At 40.8% G+C, this 20,494-nt stretch overlaps 1 protein-coding gene and 1 long non-coding RNA gene across 2 annotated transcripts; one reads left to right on the top strand and one right to left on the bottom strand.

Annotated features, from left to right (window-relative positions):
• The first annotated feature begins 10,783 nt into the window (after positions 1–10,783).
• Positions 10,784–13,311, top strand: LOC109781503 (ent-kaurenoic acid oxidase 1-like). The gene is made up of 5 exons (XM_020340102.3): positions 10,784–11,399; positions 12,015–12,164; positions 12,236–12,757; positions 12,844–12,962; positions 13,070–13,311. The coding sequence occupies exons 1-5, from the start codon at positions 10,800–10,802 to the stop codon at positions 13,164–13,166; spliced, it is 1,488 nt and encodes a 495-aa protein (XP_020195691.2). The 5' UTR covers positions 10,784–10,799; the 3' UTR covers positions 13,167–13,311.
• A 3,312-nt stretch (positions 13,312–16,623) lies between these two features.
• Positions 16,624–18,761, bottom strand: LOC109781515 (uncharacterized). The gene is made up of 2 exons (XR_002237317.3): positions 18,278–18,761; positions 16,624–18,181 (listed from the first exon to the last, which is right to left on the bottom strand). It is a non-coding gene; the product is annotated as an uncharacterized lncRNA (long non-coding RNA).
• Between the last annotated feature and the right edge of the window lie 1,733 nt (positions 18,762–20,494).

Raw genomic sequence — 20,494 nt, forward strand, 5'->3', positions numbered from 1 at the left:
ACTACATAATTATTCAAGAATATTAGTGTTACTAAATAATTATTTCAAGAATATTAGTGTTACTAAATAATTTTGGTTAAATCTGGTCAAACTATGGTCAAACTACTTATTCAAGAAGTACTAATGTTACTACATAATTATTCAAGAATATTAGTGTTACTAAATAATTATTTCAAGAATATTAGTGTTACTAAATAATTTTGGTTAAATTTGGTCAAACTATGGTCAAATTTTGGTCAAACTTATTCAAGAAATATTAATGTTACTAAATAATTACTGTTTTTTAGAATAATAGTTTTAAACTCAAACGGTGAAACGTGTGACCTAATGCTCAAGCTAAACTGCTTAGGGTTAATAGGATTGACAGCTTACATTTGTCAGGAAAACAACAAGTGCAGACTTGGAAAGTAGGGGGAATAGAACTCCTAAGTTAAGCGTGCTCAGGCTAGGGGAGTGAGAGGATGGGTGACCGGCCGGGAAGTTAGACGATTTGGAATGAGTGATCCACACTTGAGTAGTTAAGAGGGGTGATTGGAGACTAAATCATCAAAATTCAGATAATTGAATATAAAAAAATCAAATTTTTTTTCCAAAATTTTCAAAAAAAAAAATACCTTTAGTACACCAACCGGTACTGGTCCCCCATACCACGGCGCGAGCTCACGCCACGTGGTGGGCCTTTAGTGGCGGTTCGTGCCGAACCGGTACTAAAGGGGGGGTGTCTTTAGTCCCCACCCTTTAGTGCCTGTTGCAGAACCGGCACTAAAGGCCCTTACGAACCGGTTTTAAAGCTCCGTTTTCTACTAGTGTTTTCGGATGGAGGGAGTACTTTCAAAAGCATTTTGGAGCACTAAATTTTTTATTTTTGCCACGCCTTACAAGAATGTGATTCCATGACGAATTTTTGCAAGCACTTAGAACTTTTATCAATGTTTCTTCCAAAAAAATTATTTTTTTCTTAATTTTTTTAGATTTTCTTTTTTCTTTTACTGTTCACTGAGCTCATTTGAGCTCGGGAGGAGAAAGGCACTTTCGCTTTTTTGCCTGCTTTTGAGGACAAAGGGGCTAATTATTGGGATGTTCCAAAAAAAGTTCGTGATTATAGATGTTTAGAGCTAGGTTAGTCTAGTAGAACTACTAATATATTTTTGGCTTTAATTTTTAGTACTCCTTCCGATAAAAAAAAGTGCCGTGGCCACTTTTTTTTGCATCGAGGGAGTAGTAAAGAGGATTTTAATTAGAGGAAGAACTATAAATGCTCCAAGCTTGCATGAATTTGTAGCAAGCAGGCAAGAAGGCATGGACAATGGATCCCCATCCAACCCATCCCTTTCTTTTCTTATGTACGCCAGGTCATGGATGATGATACTCAGATCCATCGACCTGCGTATACGTCGTGTATACTATGTGTGTATGGCTGAGTATTGGTTTGACTTGCAAATACTTTACTAGAGGTCACGTCGACTGAATCTGGCCATCTACCATCTACACAAAGTGACAAAAGAACAAAGCCAAATGTGCTCCATCGGTCTCTTTCATGCTTGCCGTACCTGATAGCCGTCTGTCTACCAATAGCTTGATTCTAATCCAATATTAGTTTCATGCTAATAATCACTGCGCGCTGTTTCTTGCGATTTTTTTTTAGACAAACCCCGAGGGTCTTTAGTGTCACAATAGTTTTCTCTTTTTTTGTGGGTAAGTGTCACAATAGTTAAAGGAACAAAAGGAAGATTACTGGGTTGGCCTAACCAAGCCTGACGACCAACTCCTAAAAAAAGGGCATATGCTTCGCGAGGTTGTGAGCTTTGACATTCGAACGCATGAACAAAATTGCAAGTAATAAAATTCCTAGCACGTTCTGTGATTTCTTGGATAATGGCTCTGTAGCTATCATAACTTCCCTTGATGGACTCCACCACAACCCTGCAGTCGCAGGCCACATGAATGTGTTGAACATAAAGATCCCCAGCTAGAAACAAGGCTTCTCGAGTGGCCAGAGCTTCGAGTGTAGGAGGGTCAGAGATGGCACCAAATACAACTGCTGAAGCTCCCAAAAAAATTCCCTCATGATCTCTGCAAAACGGCCCTTAAGCTCCATATTTACTCCCGCGAGAGACCGCCGCATCCACATTAAATTTTATCATATTCACTGGCCGAGGTCCATGATTCAGCCTTTGCGTGGGAGGTTGCGCTGCAGTTGTTGACAGTGTATGTATTAGCTCCAGCTCAGATAGAAAGCTTGCGAAGTGGGTCGACATAGGGCTCTGAATCCTCATGGATCTCTTTCCTCCGAGTGCTCCAGATCAACCACAGGGTGAAACCATCCTAGTGAACTCTTCTCACTAAAGAGAGTCATGAAATTCAGTAAGGCAGGTGATACGTCTTCATCGTATCTATTTTTCCAAACTCTTTTGCACTTGTTTTGGACTCTAATTTGCATGATTTGAATGAAACTAACCCGTACTGACGTTGTTTTCAACAGAATTGTCATGGTGTTACTTTTTTTTGCAGAAATAAAAGTTCTCGAAATGACCTGAAACTTCACAGAGAATATTTTTGAAATAAATAAAAAATATTGGCGAAAGAATCAACCAGAGAGGACCCACCACATGTCTACAGGGGGGGCGCCCCCTGGCTTGTGGGTCCCACGAAGCTCCACCGACCTCAACTCCAACTCCATATATTCACGTTCGGGGAGAAAAAAATCTGAGAGAAGGATTCGTCGCGTTTTACGATACGGAGCCGCCACCACCTCCTGTTCTTCCTCGGGAGGGCAGATCTGGAGTCCGTTTTGGGCTCCGGAGAGGGGAAATCGTCGCCATTGTCATCATCGACCACCCCCCATCACCAATTTCATGATGCTCACCGCCGTGCGTGAGTAATCCCATCGTAGGCTTGCTGGACGGTGATGGGTTGGATGGCATTTACCATGTAATCGAGTTAGTTTTGTTAGGGTTTGATCCCTAGTATCCACTATGTTCTAAGATTGATATTGCTATGAATTTGCTATGCTTAATACTTGTCACTAGGGCCCGAGTGCCATAATTTTAGATCTGAACCTATTATATTTTCATGAATATATTTGTGTTCTTGATCCTATCTTGCAAGTTATAGTCACCTATTATGTGTTATGATCCGGCAACCCCGGAGTGACAATAGTCGGGACACTTCCCGACGATGGCCGTGGTTTGAGGAGTTCATGTATTCACTAAGTGCTAATGCTTTGGTCCGGTTCTCTATTAAAAGGAGGCCTTAATATCGCTTAGTTTCCATTAGGACCCCGCTGCCACGGGAGGGTAGGACAAAAGATGTCATGCAAGTTCTTTTCCATAAACACGTATGACTATATTCGGAATACATGCCTACATTATATTGGTGAATTGGATCTAGTTCTGTGTCACCCTATCTTAAAACGGTTGCATGATGAATGCTATCCGACATAATTATCCATCATTGATCTATTGCCTACGAACTTTTCACATATTGATCTTTGCTACTTTACTTTGCTGTTGCCACTGTTACAATTGCTGCAAAACTGCTAATGTTTCTTTTGCCACCGTTACCGTTACTTTCATACTACTTTGCTACTAAATATTTTGCTGCAGATATTAAGTCCTTCAGATGTGGTTGAATTGACAACTCAGCTGCTAATACTTGAGAATATTATTTGGCTCCCCTTGTGTCGAATCAATAAATTTGGGTTGAATACTCTATCATCGAAAACTGTTGCGATCTCCTATACTTGTGGGTTATCAGCAGGCCTCCAAGTATCCTCCATGCTGTAAAACAGACAAGTCCGTGTATCTGACTTGTTTCTATGATAAAAATGTTTGAAATGTAATAAATTTCGTCCTGTTTATATGAAAATCCGCCGTGTTTGCATGAGTTTCGCCGGGTTAGTTCAAACAATGATTGAAATGTATGCTGCTAGCGTTAGATGGCCGGCTCCCGCATCCGTGTCCGTGGACTGACCACCCTGTCCGCGAACGGATGCCGGAGCAAATTTGCAGGTTAGGGTTGGAGATGCCCCTTGGGAGCCAGCTTGTGCCCGACTATTGCTTCTTGCGATAAATGAAGTGCATATTTGCATCTACTTAGGGACCAACTCATGGCCCATTAGGTACACATAACATCTTAGGCCTCGGCCGAATTCGGGTCCAAATGCACAAATTTATGCAAAGAAGGATTCAAAATTACCTGGGAGCAACAAATCAAGGAGTACTCCTGGCGCAGGGGGGGGGGCTCCACAAGGGTCAATTTTGATGGGTTGTGAGTGCGCCACTTAGCGCGCTCTCAGCCGCCGCCACATGTCATGTGTAGGGCGCTCCCTCCCGATTTTCATTTTTATTTTCTGTATGCGTTTCCAGATTTTGGATGACCTTTTTTGTTTTTTTGTCAGTTTTGGGGGTTTTGCCCGGTTTTCTCTAGGTTTTCGACAAAAAAACATTTCAAAAAAAAATTGCGCGAAAAATTTGTTTACCTTTTGTTTTTCTTCCGTGAGAGACACATATTTACTTCTTGCGGAGGCACGGATTTGCTTCCACGTGCCTTTTGAAAAAGAAAAAAAAACATGTTTTTTTGCCACCGTGAGAGGCACACATTTACTTCTCTTGGAGGCAAATTTGCTTCCATGATAGGCACAACAACTGTGCCTCTCGGAAAGGGAAAAAAACACGCATTTTTTTCTTCTGCGAGAGGCACCGATTTACTTCTTATGGACGCATAGATTTGCTTCCGCGAGAGGCACAACTGTGCATCTTGGAAAAGAAAAAAACACGGTTTTTTCCCTTCTGCGAGAGGAACAGATTTACTTCTCATGGAGACACAAATTTACTTCCGCGAGAGGAACTCGGAAAAGGGAAAAAACACATTTTTTTCATGGGAGGCACATATTTGCTTTTAATGGAGGCACATATTTGCTTTTGAGAGTTGTGCCTCTTCGGAAAAGGGAAAAGAGGTGAAGAAAAAACCATGGTTCCGGTTCGGTTTTTTCATATGTTTTTTTGTGTAAAATAGTTTGTCGAAACCTATCAACATGGGATCTAATTCTGAAGATCTCAACTTGAGGAATCCAATGATAAAAATGGTTCAGGATTTGGATGCACGGTTAAAGAGATAAAACATTTTGAATAAACGAATCTACCAAATGTTGCAACAAGTGACACACATGCAATATGCCGCTTGTCACAACATGTGGAGGTGGGAGTGACCTTTTCAAAGAGTACTCCTTAGTGATTTCGAAATACTAAAAGTTTTAGTGTGTATTGTGTATAGGTCGGTCTCAACGAGTTACCAAGCCTGATTTCTAGGCCAGACTGAATGCCAACACTTTTGTTTTCTACCGGGCATACCCCATTTTTCATTAACTGCTCACATGACAATACGTTGTCTGAAATACAAACAACACCTAGAGGAGATAGGAAAAAGAGAGCGAGTTGGAGCAGCTGGTAGGAAACCCACTACGAGCAACCGATATTGAATCACTCGGTACATGCAAAGTTCTCAGATGGCAAAAGACAATAGCCAGCAACAACATGCATCCAACATATCCTCAGAACATAGACGATGAAACTACAACACATGAGCGCCACACCAAACATAAGCAACATCACTTCAGATGCTTGCATCAGAGCTTTTTTTTTTTAAAAAAGGAGGATGACCCCCGGCCTCTGCATCTGGGAGATGCTTGCATCAAAGCTTGACCTTGTTGGTTCATTATTTCAACAGTAATCTCAATGGTTGTCACGCGTAGCAGGAAAACCAGATGGAATTCACATAAGGCAATTTACCTAGGTTGGCCCCCTCATGATAAGGTAATACCCTACTCCTACTTTGATTGTATTAATGATCAGCATCGTATGAGAACTAGTATATGGTGTACAAATGCAGAGGCCGCTAGGATCACGCGGGTGTGAGATTAGATTAATATCTACTAAGCTAGCCCTAGCATTACCTTATTTAGGGGTCAAATGCTAGGGTTTACAGTACTCCAGGGTCTGGCAAGATCCTTCAAGACAACTCGCCTATTGCGAGTCCTTGGTCACGCTCACCTCTGCCTCCTCTCAACATGGGTCGTCGTGCAGTGGCGAAGGGACTAATCATTTTCCCTTGAAAAACACATTTTGTGCACTGGTTTCTTATTAGTTTCTACGGTTTAAAATGTGAAACAAGTTCTCGTCTGATTTTTGTGCGTTTATGCTTACCATATTTTCTGATTTTTATGTATTTTTTTTATTTTTTATATTCACATATTTCCTTTTTAGAAATTCCATGATTTTTTAAAATGGGTGAAAATGATTTTTTGTTACTTTATTTTATTTTATTTTCATTCTTATTTCTTTATTCATCATGTATAAGAAGTTCACAGTGTTTTAAAGTGGTAATATCACCAGTGGTGTTTAAACTTGCCATCAATGCTCACTTGACACAAGCATGTAAATTCGATGCTAATCTAATCCGCAGAAGTGTAATGCATTGCCGTGGCACTGTATTTTCATATATATATATATATATATATATATATATATATATATATATATATATATATATATATATATATATAAGTGGGCCCCACATGTCAATATAAAGGGAAAATCAATGTCAAAAATTGGAATCATTGTGATTCGAACTTGTGATGTGGGGCTAGCAAAGGCCTGCCTGAGACACTCCGCTATATACTTTTGCATGACCAGTAATGATAACTTTCTTAATGTCTTGTGTAGGAACACGTTCATGGCTTTTATGTTTTTTTAGCAAGGTTCATGGCTTTTAAGTGAGGTACAGTCAGTGCAGCCCATTTCGCACATGTTATTTTTTCAGAAATTTGTAAAGAAGTTTGTAAACGAATATTGCAGTAAACATATTTTGACTACTTACGTGTTATAAATACTATACGTACAAATAAAATACGTTATTTAAAATATATTTACTTGTTTACATGCGGATTATATTGAAAACATATAGTAAATACAAAACTGTTAATTATTTAGTAAATTTACAAAAAGATATACCTCGTGGATAGCTTTCACTCGTGGCATATATTCTTAATTTCTATATAACTTAAATATAGTCATATGTATGTATTTATAAAAACTTAAATATGAAATAATAATGAATGTTATTAAATTACTCAAAATTCTTAAACAGCAAATTTATGAATTATTAAAATGTGAATATAATTATACAAATATTTGTGTAATTTAAATAATGATTATAAATTGTAATTTGGCAAATATTTGTATTATTATAAATTATATTAAAAATTTATAATCAGAAATTCTATTTTATTTATATTATTTTTTTCAAAAATAAAACGTCTATACTTTTTAAGATTACATGATTTCTTTCCTAAATAAGTTGTTTTTTGTATGTATAATATTTATTACACATGAATGTTTGACCGTTATTTTTATTACTACCATTATAGTTACGTACTTTTTTCCCGCAAAAAAAAATAGTTACGTACTTTTTAGAAATACTAATTTTTTTGAGAAAGCTAACAAGTGCAACATGTGCCGCACAAACAGCAACTCATTTAAAACCACACGAGTGTGTTCGTTTATAATATAGAAAGTCATTGTCTTTAGTTGGCATGAGTGGCGTATTTGTATGGGTCTGCGTTAGCTAGCTTCTCTTTGTAAGTTCGAGCCCAGGAGGGAACCTTTTCTAATCATTTAATTTCCCTTTTTTCTTACATGTGGGGCCCATTGGTCATGTAGACGTACATTAATGCTAATCAAAATACGGTGTCACATCAACGCATTATACGTCTGCGGATTGGATTAGCACCGTATTTACAAGCTCGGGCCAAGTTCTATAACCAGTTTGGCGTATTTTTCAAGTTTAGGCACTAAAGTGAACATTGGTGGCAAGTTTAAGCACCACTGGTTCTATTACTTTTTTTAAAATATTCATCATTTAATTTTCAAAGATTCACTACGTGGTTCAAAATTTTCAAAATTATTCATCATGTATATTAAATTTCCATCCTTTAATGTATTTAAAAAAATGTTTACAGTGTATTAATAAATAATGACTGTATATAAAATGTTGTACCTCGTCTCTAGAAATTGTTCATTGTGTACTATAAATTGTTCACCATGTATCTAAAAAAATTTCACCGTGTATTTAAAAACTGTTCATATTTTATTTTTCAAAAATGTTCATGGCGTTGTGTATCTGAAAATTATTCACCGTGTATTAAAAATTGTTACTATGATATTTTAGTTAGCGTGTATAGTATCACCGATATGAGGCAACCAGAAAGCCAATTCTTCGGTTGGCTACAAACTGAGTTGAGCTAGCCAATTGTAGCTTTGTGGTTGCCTCGTGTCCAGAGAAACACCTGGAAGAGTTCCTAGAAATAAAGTTACCAGATACTTTAGTTTAGTGTGTGCGAGCCATAAGTCATTGGTCCTTGTGTTTATGGAAATAAAAAAACAAAAAAATTGAGTTGACGTTGTCGCAGGGGCTGAGAATATAACTGTAGTATGGGTATCCTCATCATCCATCACACATATTCATTATTACCAATAACAAGATCAACTTTAGCACCTAAATCAACATGAACCTCAGAGCTAGTAGTAGCAGAGCAGTTACCTTAGGCTCTCGTGATCTCCAGATTCTATTTCATCTTGTACTCTTTAGCTTTCTTCCTAATAGAGACAACATTGAGCCCTCCTGCTTTGGCCTAGGAGCCATGACAGGCCCGCATTGTTACCTCTTAAGATCATTTTTCTTCTTAGAAGCAGCAACATCTTCAAAGTTGGGGAAGCTATTCTTCTTGACATTGTCCAAGTCTTCCACTCCGGGCCTCAAGGGATTGTGTTCATCATCAACTTCCCCCTCTTCATAAATTGTTTTCCTCGGGGTGAAGAAGGACATCAGCATGGTAGCCACTGTTGGTAGACTTGGGCATAATGGATTGTAGATTTTCCTCCAAAGCAATGGAGGTTTCAAATATGTGTTCCACAGGGTTAGTGATAGCAGGAGAGCGACAAGTAATTAAATTACCAACATCACCATCAGAGGCGTAATCAAAGTGAACTAGAAGTTGTTCCCGAATGTGGATTGCCTCTATAGTTATCTGTAGCACAAAAAATAGATGATCGAAGAGTCTTAGAACCATTTCTGACAACCCTAGGGTTGTTAGTGCAGGCCTCCCTGCCATGGGTTTTATCAGTATCCATGGCATTGTTTGGATCAGATAGAAGATCATCGTCAACGGGGTCTTCATTGGGGTCCTCAAGGTCATCAGATCCCCAATCCCCACCACCGAAACCAGGCGGTACAAACTATAAAAGACTTGACAAAGAAAGTGATGTTGAGCCTTCTTGAAAGTTGACGAGTCTAATCATGCACAAGTTGATATATAGGCCAATAAGGCTTGACAAAGAAAATGATGTTGAGCCTTCTTGAAAGTTGACGAGTCTAATCATGCACAAGTTGATATATAGGCCAATAAGGCTCAGTTTGTGCCAATCGGAATGGTGACAACTGAATCATGTCTTAGTGTGATGTGATGGCATTGGGGACACCGCCCACAAGATTAGTAAAGTAACCACAGTTTGGAACATAGTAAGTTACTCGTTCGCAGGGTGCCAAAGCAGCAACAAGATAATGCCCTTAATTAGTTAGTTAGTACTCCCTCCGTTCCTAAATATAAGTCTTTGTAGAGATTCCCCTAGATGGACTACATACGAAGCAAAATGAATGAATCTAAACTTATAATGCATCTATATACATCCGTATGTGGTTCATAGTGGAATCTCTAAAAAGACTTATATTTAGGAACAGAGGGAGTAGATAATTGTCCGTGTGTGGAAATGGGGGTATAAATATTTTGGACGTTAGCCCGTGATTTACATGCGCATATTAATAAGGTTTGTATAAAAAATGATTTCATTTGATGAACATTTATTTAGAAGTCATTTATCGGCTTATCAAAGACAACATTATTTGGTAAATCAATAAGAAGTGAGCCTGTTGAGGCGGTCTTAATGGAAACCAATGATGAAAATCAAAGATGGGGGCAATTCAAAATAAAGAAAGAAAAGACATACATATATAATTTTAGACACAAGACGAACGCATGACTAAGCAGTAAGGATAAACAATTAGGCATCATTGGTCGGGCTCAACATTGGACCAATGACCTAAAATGTTACATACTAGATGATACCCCGCGCATTGCTGCAAGAATCGGTTGCAATACATTTCAATGATATTTGATGTGTGGAATAAAAATATTTAGATTAATAATACCTGAACCAAAATTTTAAATAGATACAACTTATCGTATTTGATTATATATAGTTGTAAAATATTTATTGAATATAAGTACAATAATAGAATAAAAAATATTTTTCCGGTTACCTGTGATGGTGGGTCTTTCCCGATGCATAGTTGCATGTTGAGGTTATCCCATCCATAATGATTTGGCGATGTGGCATTTTTACATGTTAAGATAAATAAGTTAATGAAGATCATTCTCTTAAGTACTATATAGGATTTGCTTATAGAGGGAGTATCAGCGAGTACACATGGGGCATCCACCGGTCGGAACAATAACACTAACTAGCTAGCCATCAAGCGCAGCAGCCAAAATCACTTTTCTACTCAATGCAAGCAGCCAAAATCGGTTAATCGAGCATGCATAACTTTGTTCCCTTGTGCCTCGCCTCGGTAATGGATCAGCAGCTCGGAACCTATCCCAGCCCACTCTCGCCCTCGCCTATATGTATACCTCACCTCCATGGGTCATCGTCTCCAGTTCTCCAACAAGATCAGTCCATCTATCAATGGCGATGGCCGGAGGCGGCGGAGGAGGTGTACTGGGCGAGTGGGGCTGGTGGCTGGGCCTCGTTTTCGGTGCCGGCCCGCTGCTCTGCCTCGCCGCCTGGCACGCCATGGACGCTTGGTACCGCGCTGCCTTCTTCCTCAAACACGGCAGCCAGCGCCGCCTCCCGCCGGGCCACATGGGCCTGCCCTTCCTCGGCGAGACGCTCTCCCTGATCTGGCACTTCAAGCTCGCGCGCCGTCCTGACGAGTTCATCGCCGCCAAGAGGCGAGCGCACGGTGGTGCCGGGGCCGGCCTCTACCGCACGCACCTCTTCGGCTCCCCCGCTGTCATCGCCTGTTCGCCGGCCGCCAACAAGTTCGTTCTTCAGTCCCCAGACAACTTCGGTGCGCGGTGGCCCGTGCCGGAGCTTGTGGGCATCACGTCTGTGGTGAACGTTGAGGGTGCCGCCCATGCCAGGCTCCGCGGGTTCATCACCGCAGCCATCAACCGGCCCAGCTCGCTTCGGACCATCGCCGCCGTCATGCAGCCCCGCATCATGGTGGCGCTGGCCTCTTGGGCCGACATGGGGACCATCGTCGCTGCCACCGAGATCAAGAATGTAAGGTTTATTAGTCCCATCGTATTTTTAGTCGATGTTTGACCACACATTTGACTAGTAAAATGTTAATGCATGTCGTAAAAATTATATTGTTTAATTCATAATTGTTTTTACTAATATTATTTTTGCTATGTACTCCCTCCGTAAACTAATATACGAGCGTTTAGATCACTATTTTAGTAATCTAAACGCGCTTTAGTGATCTAAACGCTCTTATATTAGTTTACAGAGGGAGTATAACTTATATTTTATAAGTTAAAATCATGGTAAATAATATGACCTAAAATACAAGAAGAGCTAATAAATCAGAATGAAGGTAGTAATCTATTTTTAATTAAGGTGAAGAGGGTAAGAAACTAATCCATTCATAATCGCTGAAGTTGTGAATGTGCTCCAGGCACACTCTCTATCTAGGCTCTGAGTTTGTGTTCAGACCCATGCATTTAACTTCCTTTCTTTTTGTTTCTCAAAACGAACAAAATATTTGAATATGAAACTTTGCAAGTTAGCGCCATGCGAGTACTATAATGTGCATAAATGTTTCTTGATGCCAGCTCACGGTGTGCTCACGTTTTCTTCTGTCTCTCGGCATTGATTTCTCTCTAAATTGGACAGGTGACATTCGCCAACATCTGCAAGATGTTCATTAGCATGGAGCCTTCTCCATTGACGGAGAAGATCGACAAGTTGTTCCGTGACTTGGTTGCTGGCCTTAGGTCATTCCCCTTGGATTTTCCAGGGACAACATTTCATAGTGCTCGCAAGGTATTATGTTATGTTTGCTCTTTCTACAAGCTGTTTTCAAAGTGTACTACTAAATTTAGCGGCTTGTGTAGTGTCGTCGGAAGCTAAACGCTATCTTTCGAGAGGAGCTGGAGGCGAGGAAGAAGGTGGGAAGGGAGTGTGATGATCTCATGGGTGGGCTGATGCACATGGAGGACGAGCAGGGGAGGAAGTTGAGGGACGAGGAGGTGGTGGACAACATCGTCTCCCTCGTCATCGCTGGATACGAGTCTACCGCCAGCGCCATCATGTGGGCTACCTACCACCTTGCCAAATCCCCGGTTGCCCTAGCCAAGCTCCGGGAGGAGAATATGGCGGTGAGCAAAAGCAAAGGGGCTTCATCAATGATCACCCATGACGACCTCCCGAATATGAAGTACACCGCGAAGGTAGTGGAGGAGACAATTCGGATGGCTAACATATCGCCGATGTTGCACCGCGTGGCGAACAGGGATGTGGATCACAATGGGTACACGATACCGGCGGGTTGGTCGGTGCTAGTGTGGGTGAGGTCGCTGCACACTGATCCCGGCAATTACGAGAACCCCCTCACCTTCAACCCCGACAGATGGGATGTAAGTTTCTAGTTAATCTTCTCATTGATCACCATTTTCATGCATGCAACTAAGTTTCATCAATCCTCAATGATATGAACCTGTAGGAGCCAGCAAAGCCAGGGACGTACCTTGTGTTCGGAGGCGGCTACAGGATCTGTGCTGGCAACATGCTCGCTAGGTTGCAGCTCACCATCATGCTTCATCATCTCTCCATTGGCTATGAGTGAGTTAAAATCCTACATAGCCACCGAGATATATGAGATCCTGTTTATTTGCTGAATTTTCTTGTGGCATTTTGATCATAGTTTGACATATGAGCATTTGTTTCAGATGGGAGTTGCTGAACCCTGATGCAGAGATTGATTACGTCCCAAACCCAAGGCCAGCGGATGGTGCAGTCATGTCCTTCCGTAAGCTTAGCACCTGATCAAGATGTGATCAATGACATTTCTCTCTCATCTAAAAATAAACCATTGTGGTGGTTGTGGTGCACACATTGTAGTTAACAAGATGATACCCCACACGTTGTGGTAATGTTTTGCAATATATTTCAATGAGACATGATTGTATGGAATATGAATATTTGGATGATAACATGATAACTAAAGCTGAAAATACTAGATATACAGATTTGGAACCTTGACAGTACTCTCTGACCATCCTTATATTCAAATAAATGAACTAAAGGTTCATAATTCATATCACTTTTGAAAATATAGCTCATTTGGTTGAAGGGCATTCCTAACCAATCCCCCATAACCGGTTAGTGGAGTATATTTAGCTTTTTACTCCACTAACCGGTACCTAGCCGATCCCAATCCGTCTTAACGGAGTATAAGTTTACTCCACTCCCTAAAAATTTCCCTATTTTTACTCCTTTTCTCCACCGAGTAAAATAACGTGGCTCTCCTCTGCTACCTCTGCCTCCCATCCTGTGCCGCATCTTCGCCCCCGCCGCCCTTCCTACCCCTCCCCCTCCCCACCGGCACCGGCCGGCCGCCGGTGAAGCCCTGTAGGCCTCTGCCGCTGTCTTCCACCACCTCCTCATCTAGCCGTCGGATTTGGCGTTTCCGGCCACCGGCGACTGCACCTTGCCATGGATTAGCCGGGAGGCGGCCCACACAGCCCCGGCAAAGCCTATGCGCCGCATGCAGGTGCCGTCTCTTCATCTAGCCACTCTAATTGCTCCTGTTGTCTGTCCGCCAGCAAGTACACGACGACCGTCGCCCGGGCTCCGCGCTCGCGCAGCGGCTCACCTGCTTGCAGCTGCCGGTCATACAGTGCGACGACTACACATGGCAAGTGGTGCGCCGAGTTTCTACCACACCGCAACATCCCAGATGGGTGTTCTTCAAATGCACAAACGATGGGGTATGTGCTTGTTTTGATTTGGTTTTTCTCCGGATTCGTTTCAATTTTGGTAGCTCATTGATGCTAATCTATGTGTGTAGGATGATGGATGCTCGTTTTGGTATTGGGAATAAGAATACATCGATCTATTGATAGCACGAAAATCAGTAGATGTTCGTGCACTCGTTGCTAGAATTGAGGCTAAACATGAGACAAGATGTGATATTAGAGAAAAATTAGAGGGGAAGCAATGTCTACTTCTTTAGAATCAAAGAAGAAGAATGAAGTATGCAAGATCGAGAATCCACGGATCAATAATAAAGGCATCGAGAAGATACTAATTAATCCAACTAGTGGGAGCAGTTATGAAGTTGGATATTTTTCTAAAATATCTAATTGTGGTTCTTGTTTTCTTTGGTCTTACTCTTCTAGCAAAGAAATGATGAATTATTATGTAATCCAATGTCGCTGAATGATATAAAGAAGCAAAGAAATGTGTTTCGGTGGCCGAAATTGAAATGCAAATGAAAAAAAATTACTCCGCTAAGTTTAGGGGATCGGCTAGGTCCGGCCAAAACTTAGTGGAGTATATATACTCCACTAAGCCTTTTACTCTGTTAACTTTTAGGGGATCAGTTAGAGTTGGCCTAAGAGGACCGGATGATACCCTAAAGGTTCCAAAATTGCATCTCTAGAAAATACATATGGTTATTCTGTTTGATTATTGTATAGTTGTAAAATACTTACTTGATATAAATAGCATAATAGAATGGCAATTAGCTATTGAGCTCATGGTCAGGTGATATACTTGCATGTCGAGAGAAATAGGTTAATAGGGACTGACTATTTACATATAGAAGATTAATTCTGTGATGCAGTATGAATGATCTATAAGAAGCACATCTATAGCCTATGTTTTCTTTAAAATTGTACTGCTGACACGGCATTTTCTTGTAAGAAAAGTTAGTTATGATGGGACATGGATTACCTCCTTTCAAGCTCAAATGCACCTGCATAAATAGTAAATTTTAAAAAATGAAAAAAATCACATCAAAAAAATGTTCTAACATCCGACAAAACTTCACCTTCAAAAGACATCCGTGGAGGCCTGTACCGATAAAAAATTGAGACTCAAAAAGGCACATTTTGGATCACTTATTTTTGGTTCTTCTTGCACACACCTCTATGGATTTCTTTTCGTGGCGAAATTTTGCATGATGTTAGAACACTTGTTGATGTTCATTGACAAAAAAAAACAGATTTTTTGATACATTTTAATATTTTTAGAAAGTTTACTGATTATGTGGGCGAATTTGTACTCAGGATGAGAGTAACACTTGTGGTTATGATGGCTCTCTGTAATGGACAATAAATAAACCATATAAATACAAGTCCATCTAAGTAGCAGTATCAATCACGAGAAATCGCATGTGGACATGCAGCCACGCGAGGTCGTTATCATCACCACTCCTTCCTTCGTGATTCGTGCTACTCCAATACATGGATGCCGTATAACATTTTCTAGCCAGCGTTCACGAACTGGTATAGTTCTCGTATTGCCTCTGCGCCCCCAGTAAATGGCCGACATGGCAGCCTCATGCATTGAATAGATGGGCGCGTTGATTAAAATTGACTAGATCATCGAAGGCGCGCGTTGCCGCGCCCGTCTATTTTGATGATAGAATGATAGTGACTTCTAACAAAGCCTATCATAAATGAGCGGATGCTACATGATCAACTACTCAACTTATGAAGTCCTTAGAATTCGGTTGTGCTTCTAGGCAAATAATGCTGCGAGATAGCATTTTCGCTCATATAACTGCTCACAACTTGCAAAGTCTGTGATAGCACATGGCAGAAAGATCTAACCATCAAAGCAGCAAATTTAACAAAATACGACATCTCTGGATTATCCATAGAAAGTGAGACCAACATGTAAATTTTGATAGTAAACTGATTGATTTCTGAGGCCTAAAATCCGTTTGGACCCATTCAATCGATTTCAAGCCTATATATGAAACTATAAAATGAACTGCATGAGTTGTACGGTAAAATCAATGTAAATGCAACCTATCCAGATTCAATATCAATTGACTCATGACTGTTAAGTAGTAGCAGCTATGTGTTGGTTGTGCACGCCATCTCTTATAGTTCTTGTACCATTTAGTGTACGGATGGTACATATATGTTAGAACAATTATTGACTGGTCAATTTATTTTGTTAATCAACATGTTGCACATATCAAGTTGTATAAGCTTCAGAGATAGCATCAAGTAAACTGCAAGATGTAGCTTAAAATAAGATGCAAAGAAATACTTACCTTTCCAAGATCAGATTGTTCGAATATCAAGATTTTTTTACAAAGAGAAGTAAACTTTTGGAACGTTCGAAAAAACACCAGCTTTCAAAATGCATATGAAGATGTGTGTTTTTTTGATCGGGGTGGTCCATAATTCTATACAGCCAGTAATGCATTCAAAGGAGCTTAGTATACTGGGGAAAAGTATTCCAAATAACAGAACCTGTAAAATGACAAACTTGTATGCACAAGTTAGCAGGTAATCTCATTGCTGTATAAGCTTTTTCTTAAACAGAGAAAAGCGTCGAAGGCGACAAATTCATCCAGCTCAAAAGCATTGTACACTGTACAATATAAAGAAAAACACCCTTGAGATTTAGAGAAGAGAGGAGAGAAATTACATGGCACGTTCTATACCTATGAGCTGAACCAAAACAGCTAAAAACGGGTTCAATGGAACGATTCAGAACCTAATGAGCTACATTATGAGCAATACCATTGATTTCCCTAGAGATGTGAAACACCTGCAGCTGCAATTCTTGGGTGGTCCTGTAGAAATGCGCAAGATGCTTTCTGACCGCCCAAGGAACAGTGTCAGCAGTGACATTCCTAGGTGCCGCCTCCTTGGCAAGGGTGAGATTATCTGTGAGAAAAGTTGGCTGCTAGACCTGGAGGAGCTGGGATATGTTGGCTGCAAGAAGAAGTGTTTGCGCTTCTGCCTGGAGTGGTGAAGAAGTGGCTGGGGTAGATGCTTGAATCTGTACCTGAATGTTTGCTTCTTCCTGCAAAAAACCGAGAAAAAACACCAATGCTCGTGGCTGTGTTGCCATTAGTTAAACCCAAGATTTTTGAGCTTTTGAAAGATACACCAGAGTAGATCTTAGCTCTTGAAAGAATAAGGTCAGTTCTAATGGTGTATCCCTGCTGCAACCTCACAATAGCCATTGCTGTGATACACAAGCATAAAAACCAGTTGGTACATCCAAATTCAGATACAAGAAAATCAAGACAATCTGTAGGCTTAATTCTGATAGGTCTGATATGGACATCTATATGAACTTAGAGCTGGCACATCAAAATGAATTTCTCTATATGGATGCTTACGGCAAAACAAAAACCATTCCCATACTTATTTGGAGAATATACGATGGGTGAATCTGCATAGATAAATTTAACTTACAGCATGATTAGATCAACAAATAAATAATTTTAGACCAGAATTAACAACCGTTATCCATTGAAGATGGGAAACTGAAGAATTCCCAAATGCGCCTAAACTGAAGAACTCCCCAAATTGAAATGCCAAATCAGTGCATACTCCTCACTAAGAGGCAATTCTATGGCCAGTGGCATCACGCAGTGGCCCTGATTGTATTAATTTCTTCTATCTTCTGAATTTAATACGGGCGAGACGATTTTCATTTGAATGTTGCTTTGGGTACTTAGGGAAAAAAATTATCCACAGAATTGGACTTTGCTCGTTTATTAGTACAGGCAGAAGATGTCAAGGCTTCGGCTCCCCCTACGACGGAATGGCTACATTTTTTTGCGCATTGTAATACTACTTTTCTAATTCACTTGTTCGATACAGCAGCATGATATGAATACCAGAGGAATATATTGTTTAAGCAATTTGTGCCGTAGTAGTAAAATTGATAGCAAAACACGAAAGAATAATGTGCGGAGTAATTACCTGTCCAAAAGCCATTTGAGAGATGATGAACAGCTGAGCACAAAAATGGACAGTAGGAATCTGCAGAATCTGCCCAAATCAATTGTGCATGAACATCACCTGCACATATTTTTGTTGGCAGAGGGTATGAATATCTTTTATGTGAGACGAAATGAGGACATTGTAATTGTTTGATGCAATTTAGAGGCAAAATACCTTAGCATGGTGCTGAAGAAGATGAAGATGCGGGAGTAGTGTGTGCATACAGTCAGGGAGGGCAGCATTATATAGTACCACTGGGCATAAGAAAGGTTTGCGAATTTACCAGCCATGAATGAATAATACGCCATGATTGCGAGCTTCAAGGAGAGGAGAGCAGTTCCAGCAGAGGAGGGCCATGATTGCGAGCTTCAAGGAGAGCAGAGCAGTTTCAAGAAGGGGAGGCGCCTGCCATTATCTCCCTCGCCCCCACATTTCTTGCCTTGATCCGGATCCTGCTCCTCCGATCGCTGGGATCGACCGGATGCATTCGATCCCATCCGGCCGCACTGGCTACTCCTCACGACGCCCCACCTTTCTTGCCTCGATCCGCATCCTCCTCCTCCGGTCGCTGGGATCGACCAGATGGATTCCATCCCATCCGCACCGGCTGCTCCTCACCTCCGGTCGCTGTTCCCCTCAGATTCGATCGGGAAGGGAGAGTGGAGTCGAAGCCGTCTTGATCGCGAGTGGATGGACCACACGCGGTCGCAGGCCTCTCTCCTTCGAATGGGCCGCCCGCTCGCCGAAGGCCCAATGCATCAGAGGCCTCCGTTTCGGTCCGGGGAGCAGCAGCCCACAGGACAGCTGGGCTAGTTAAAATAGACTGCGGGACAGATCACATTAGAAACGAGATCTGACGGCCAAGAACTCCCAGATCAATAAAACGGACAGCTGAAAACCCAAATCGCTGTGAGGACAGGGATTTGGTGCGGTTATACTCTCCTTAATTACACGGTAGTGCCATAGGCTAGCTGCACCAGGCAGGAACGAGCCGCGCGTTGATTACACCTCAGCCATAAAGGCTAGCTGCATGCGCGTTGATCCAGGAGACACAGCTCCATGGCAAGAGAGAGCTATTTGCACCAAGCTGCCAACCAAACTAATAATAGGTCATGAAGCATTGGCTGAACTAAACAAACATGTTGATAATCAACTGGTGGACATTGCAAGCTACTCCCTCCGTTTTTCTGTCTGCATATAACTTTTGTCTAAAGTAAAAGTATCTTTACTTTGACCAAAGTTATAGAAAAACGTGTCAACATTTGCAAGGCCAAAGGGATATCTTTAAATTAATTATGGAATGTAGTTTTATATTATGTATATTTGATATTGTAGATGTTGATATTTTTTAATACAAATTTGGTCAAAGTTGGTGAAGTTTGACTCGACGGAAATCTTATATGTGGAGTAAAAAGAAACGGAGGGAGTACTGTTTTGTACTAGGATCCCAACCAGCATAGGAAAGGTCTCGCCAAAGTAGTGAATATTAACGAACATCTAATCTTTCGCCGTCGCTGGAGCTTGATGCCATGGCCAGCCTTTTCTCGCAACGCCAGGTTGGACACGTGGGTATAGTGTATTCTTCTTCTTATGTGGGTATAGTGTATTAGGATTTAGGAGTAGATTGCAAGTGTTAAGTACATTTAAAGCATGCACTCTGTCCTTAATCACACCAGCTCTCTCCACCCAGCATTATTCAATTTGGAGTATTTTAGTTTCGTCACATGTTTCAGACTACTGATTTACAACTACAAGTCCTTGCATGTATCAATTTCTTACCCAAAAATAATCAGTTGAACATCATTCTTCATAGTTAATTCAAACCATGAAAGAAAAAATCAGTGCGCCACTAAATAAAAAAATCAGGCAAAAAATTACTGGAAAGTAAAAATATGTGTACACGGCCTATAGAGAATATTGAGGGCTCACCAATATGAGTGAATGGGTTTTTATTTCACTGCTTTGGTTGATTGCAACTCTGTTCTATCTATTAGTATTGTATTACTCGACAAATTAGGGCTAATCATCGTATGAAAGGTCTATTTAATCAATGCACCAGGTATTAGCTATGTACCAATAATTAAGGCTAATTACAGTATAGCATTCAGTTTGTCCTGGAACGATTATTATGAATAAAGCTTGTTGTGTCAGCATTTTATTTATTCATTTGCCTATTGAGCACTAGTAGAAAAAGGGTCAAATGTGAGACACATTAGTGACGGTTTGCATTTGAGCTGGCACTAATGTGTCCATTAGTGCCAGTTCAAACGGCTAGGCGGGAGGAGATCTTTAGTACCGGTTTGGGGCGAACCTTTAGTACCGGTTCATGCCACGAACCGGTACTAAAGAGGCTGGGGCCTGGCCAGCCCGTTTAGTACCGGTTCGTGGCAT

This window comes from Aegilops tauschii, chromosome 5 (genome assembly GCF_002575655.3).
Source record: "Aegilops tauschii subsp. strangulata cultivar AL8/78 chromosome 5, Aet v6.0, whole genome shotgun sequence".
Lineage (NCBI taxonomy): Eukaryota > Viridiplantae > Streptophyta > Magnoliopsida > Poales > Poaceae > Aegilops > Aegilops tauschii.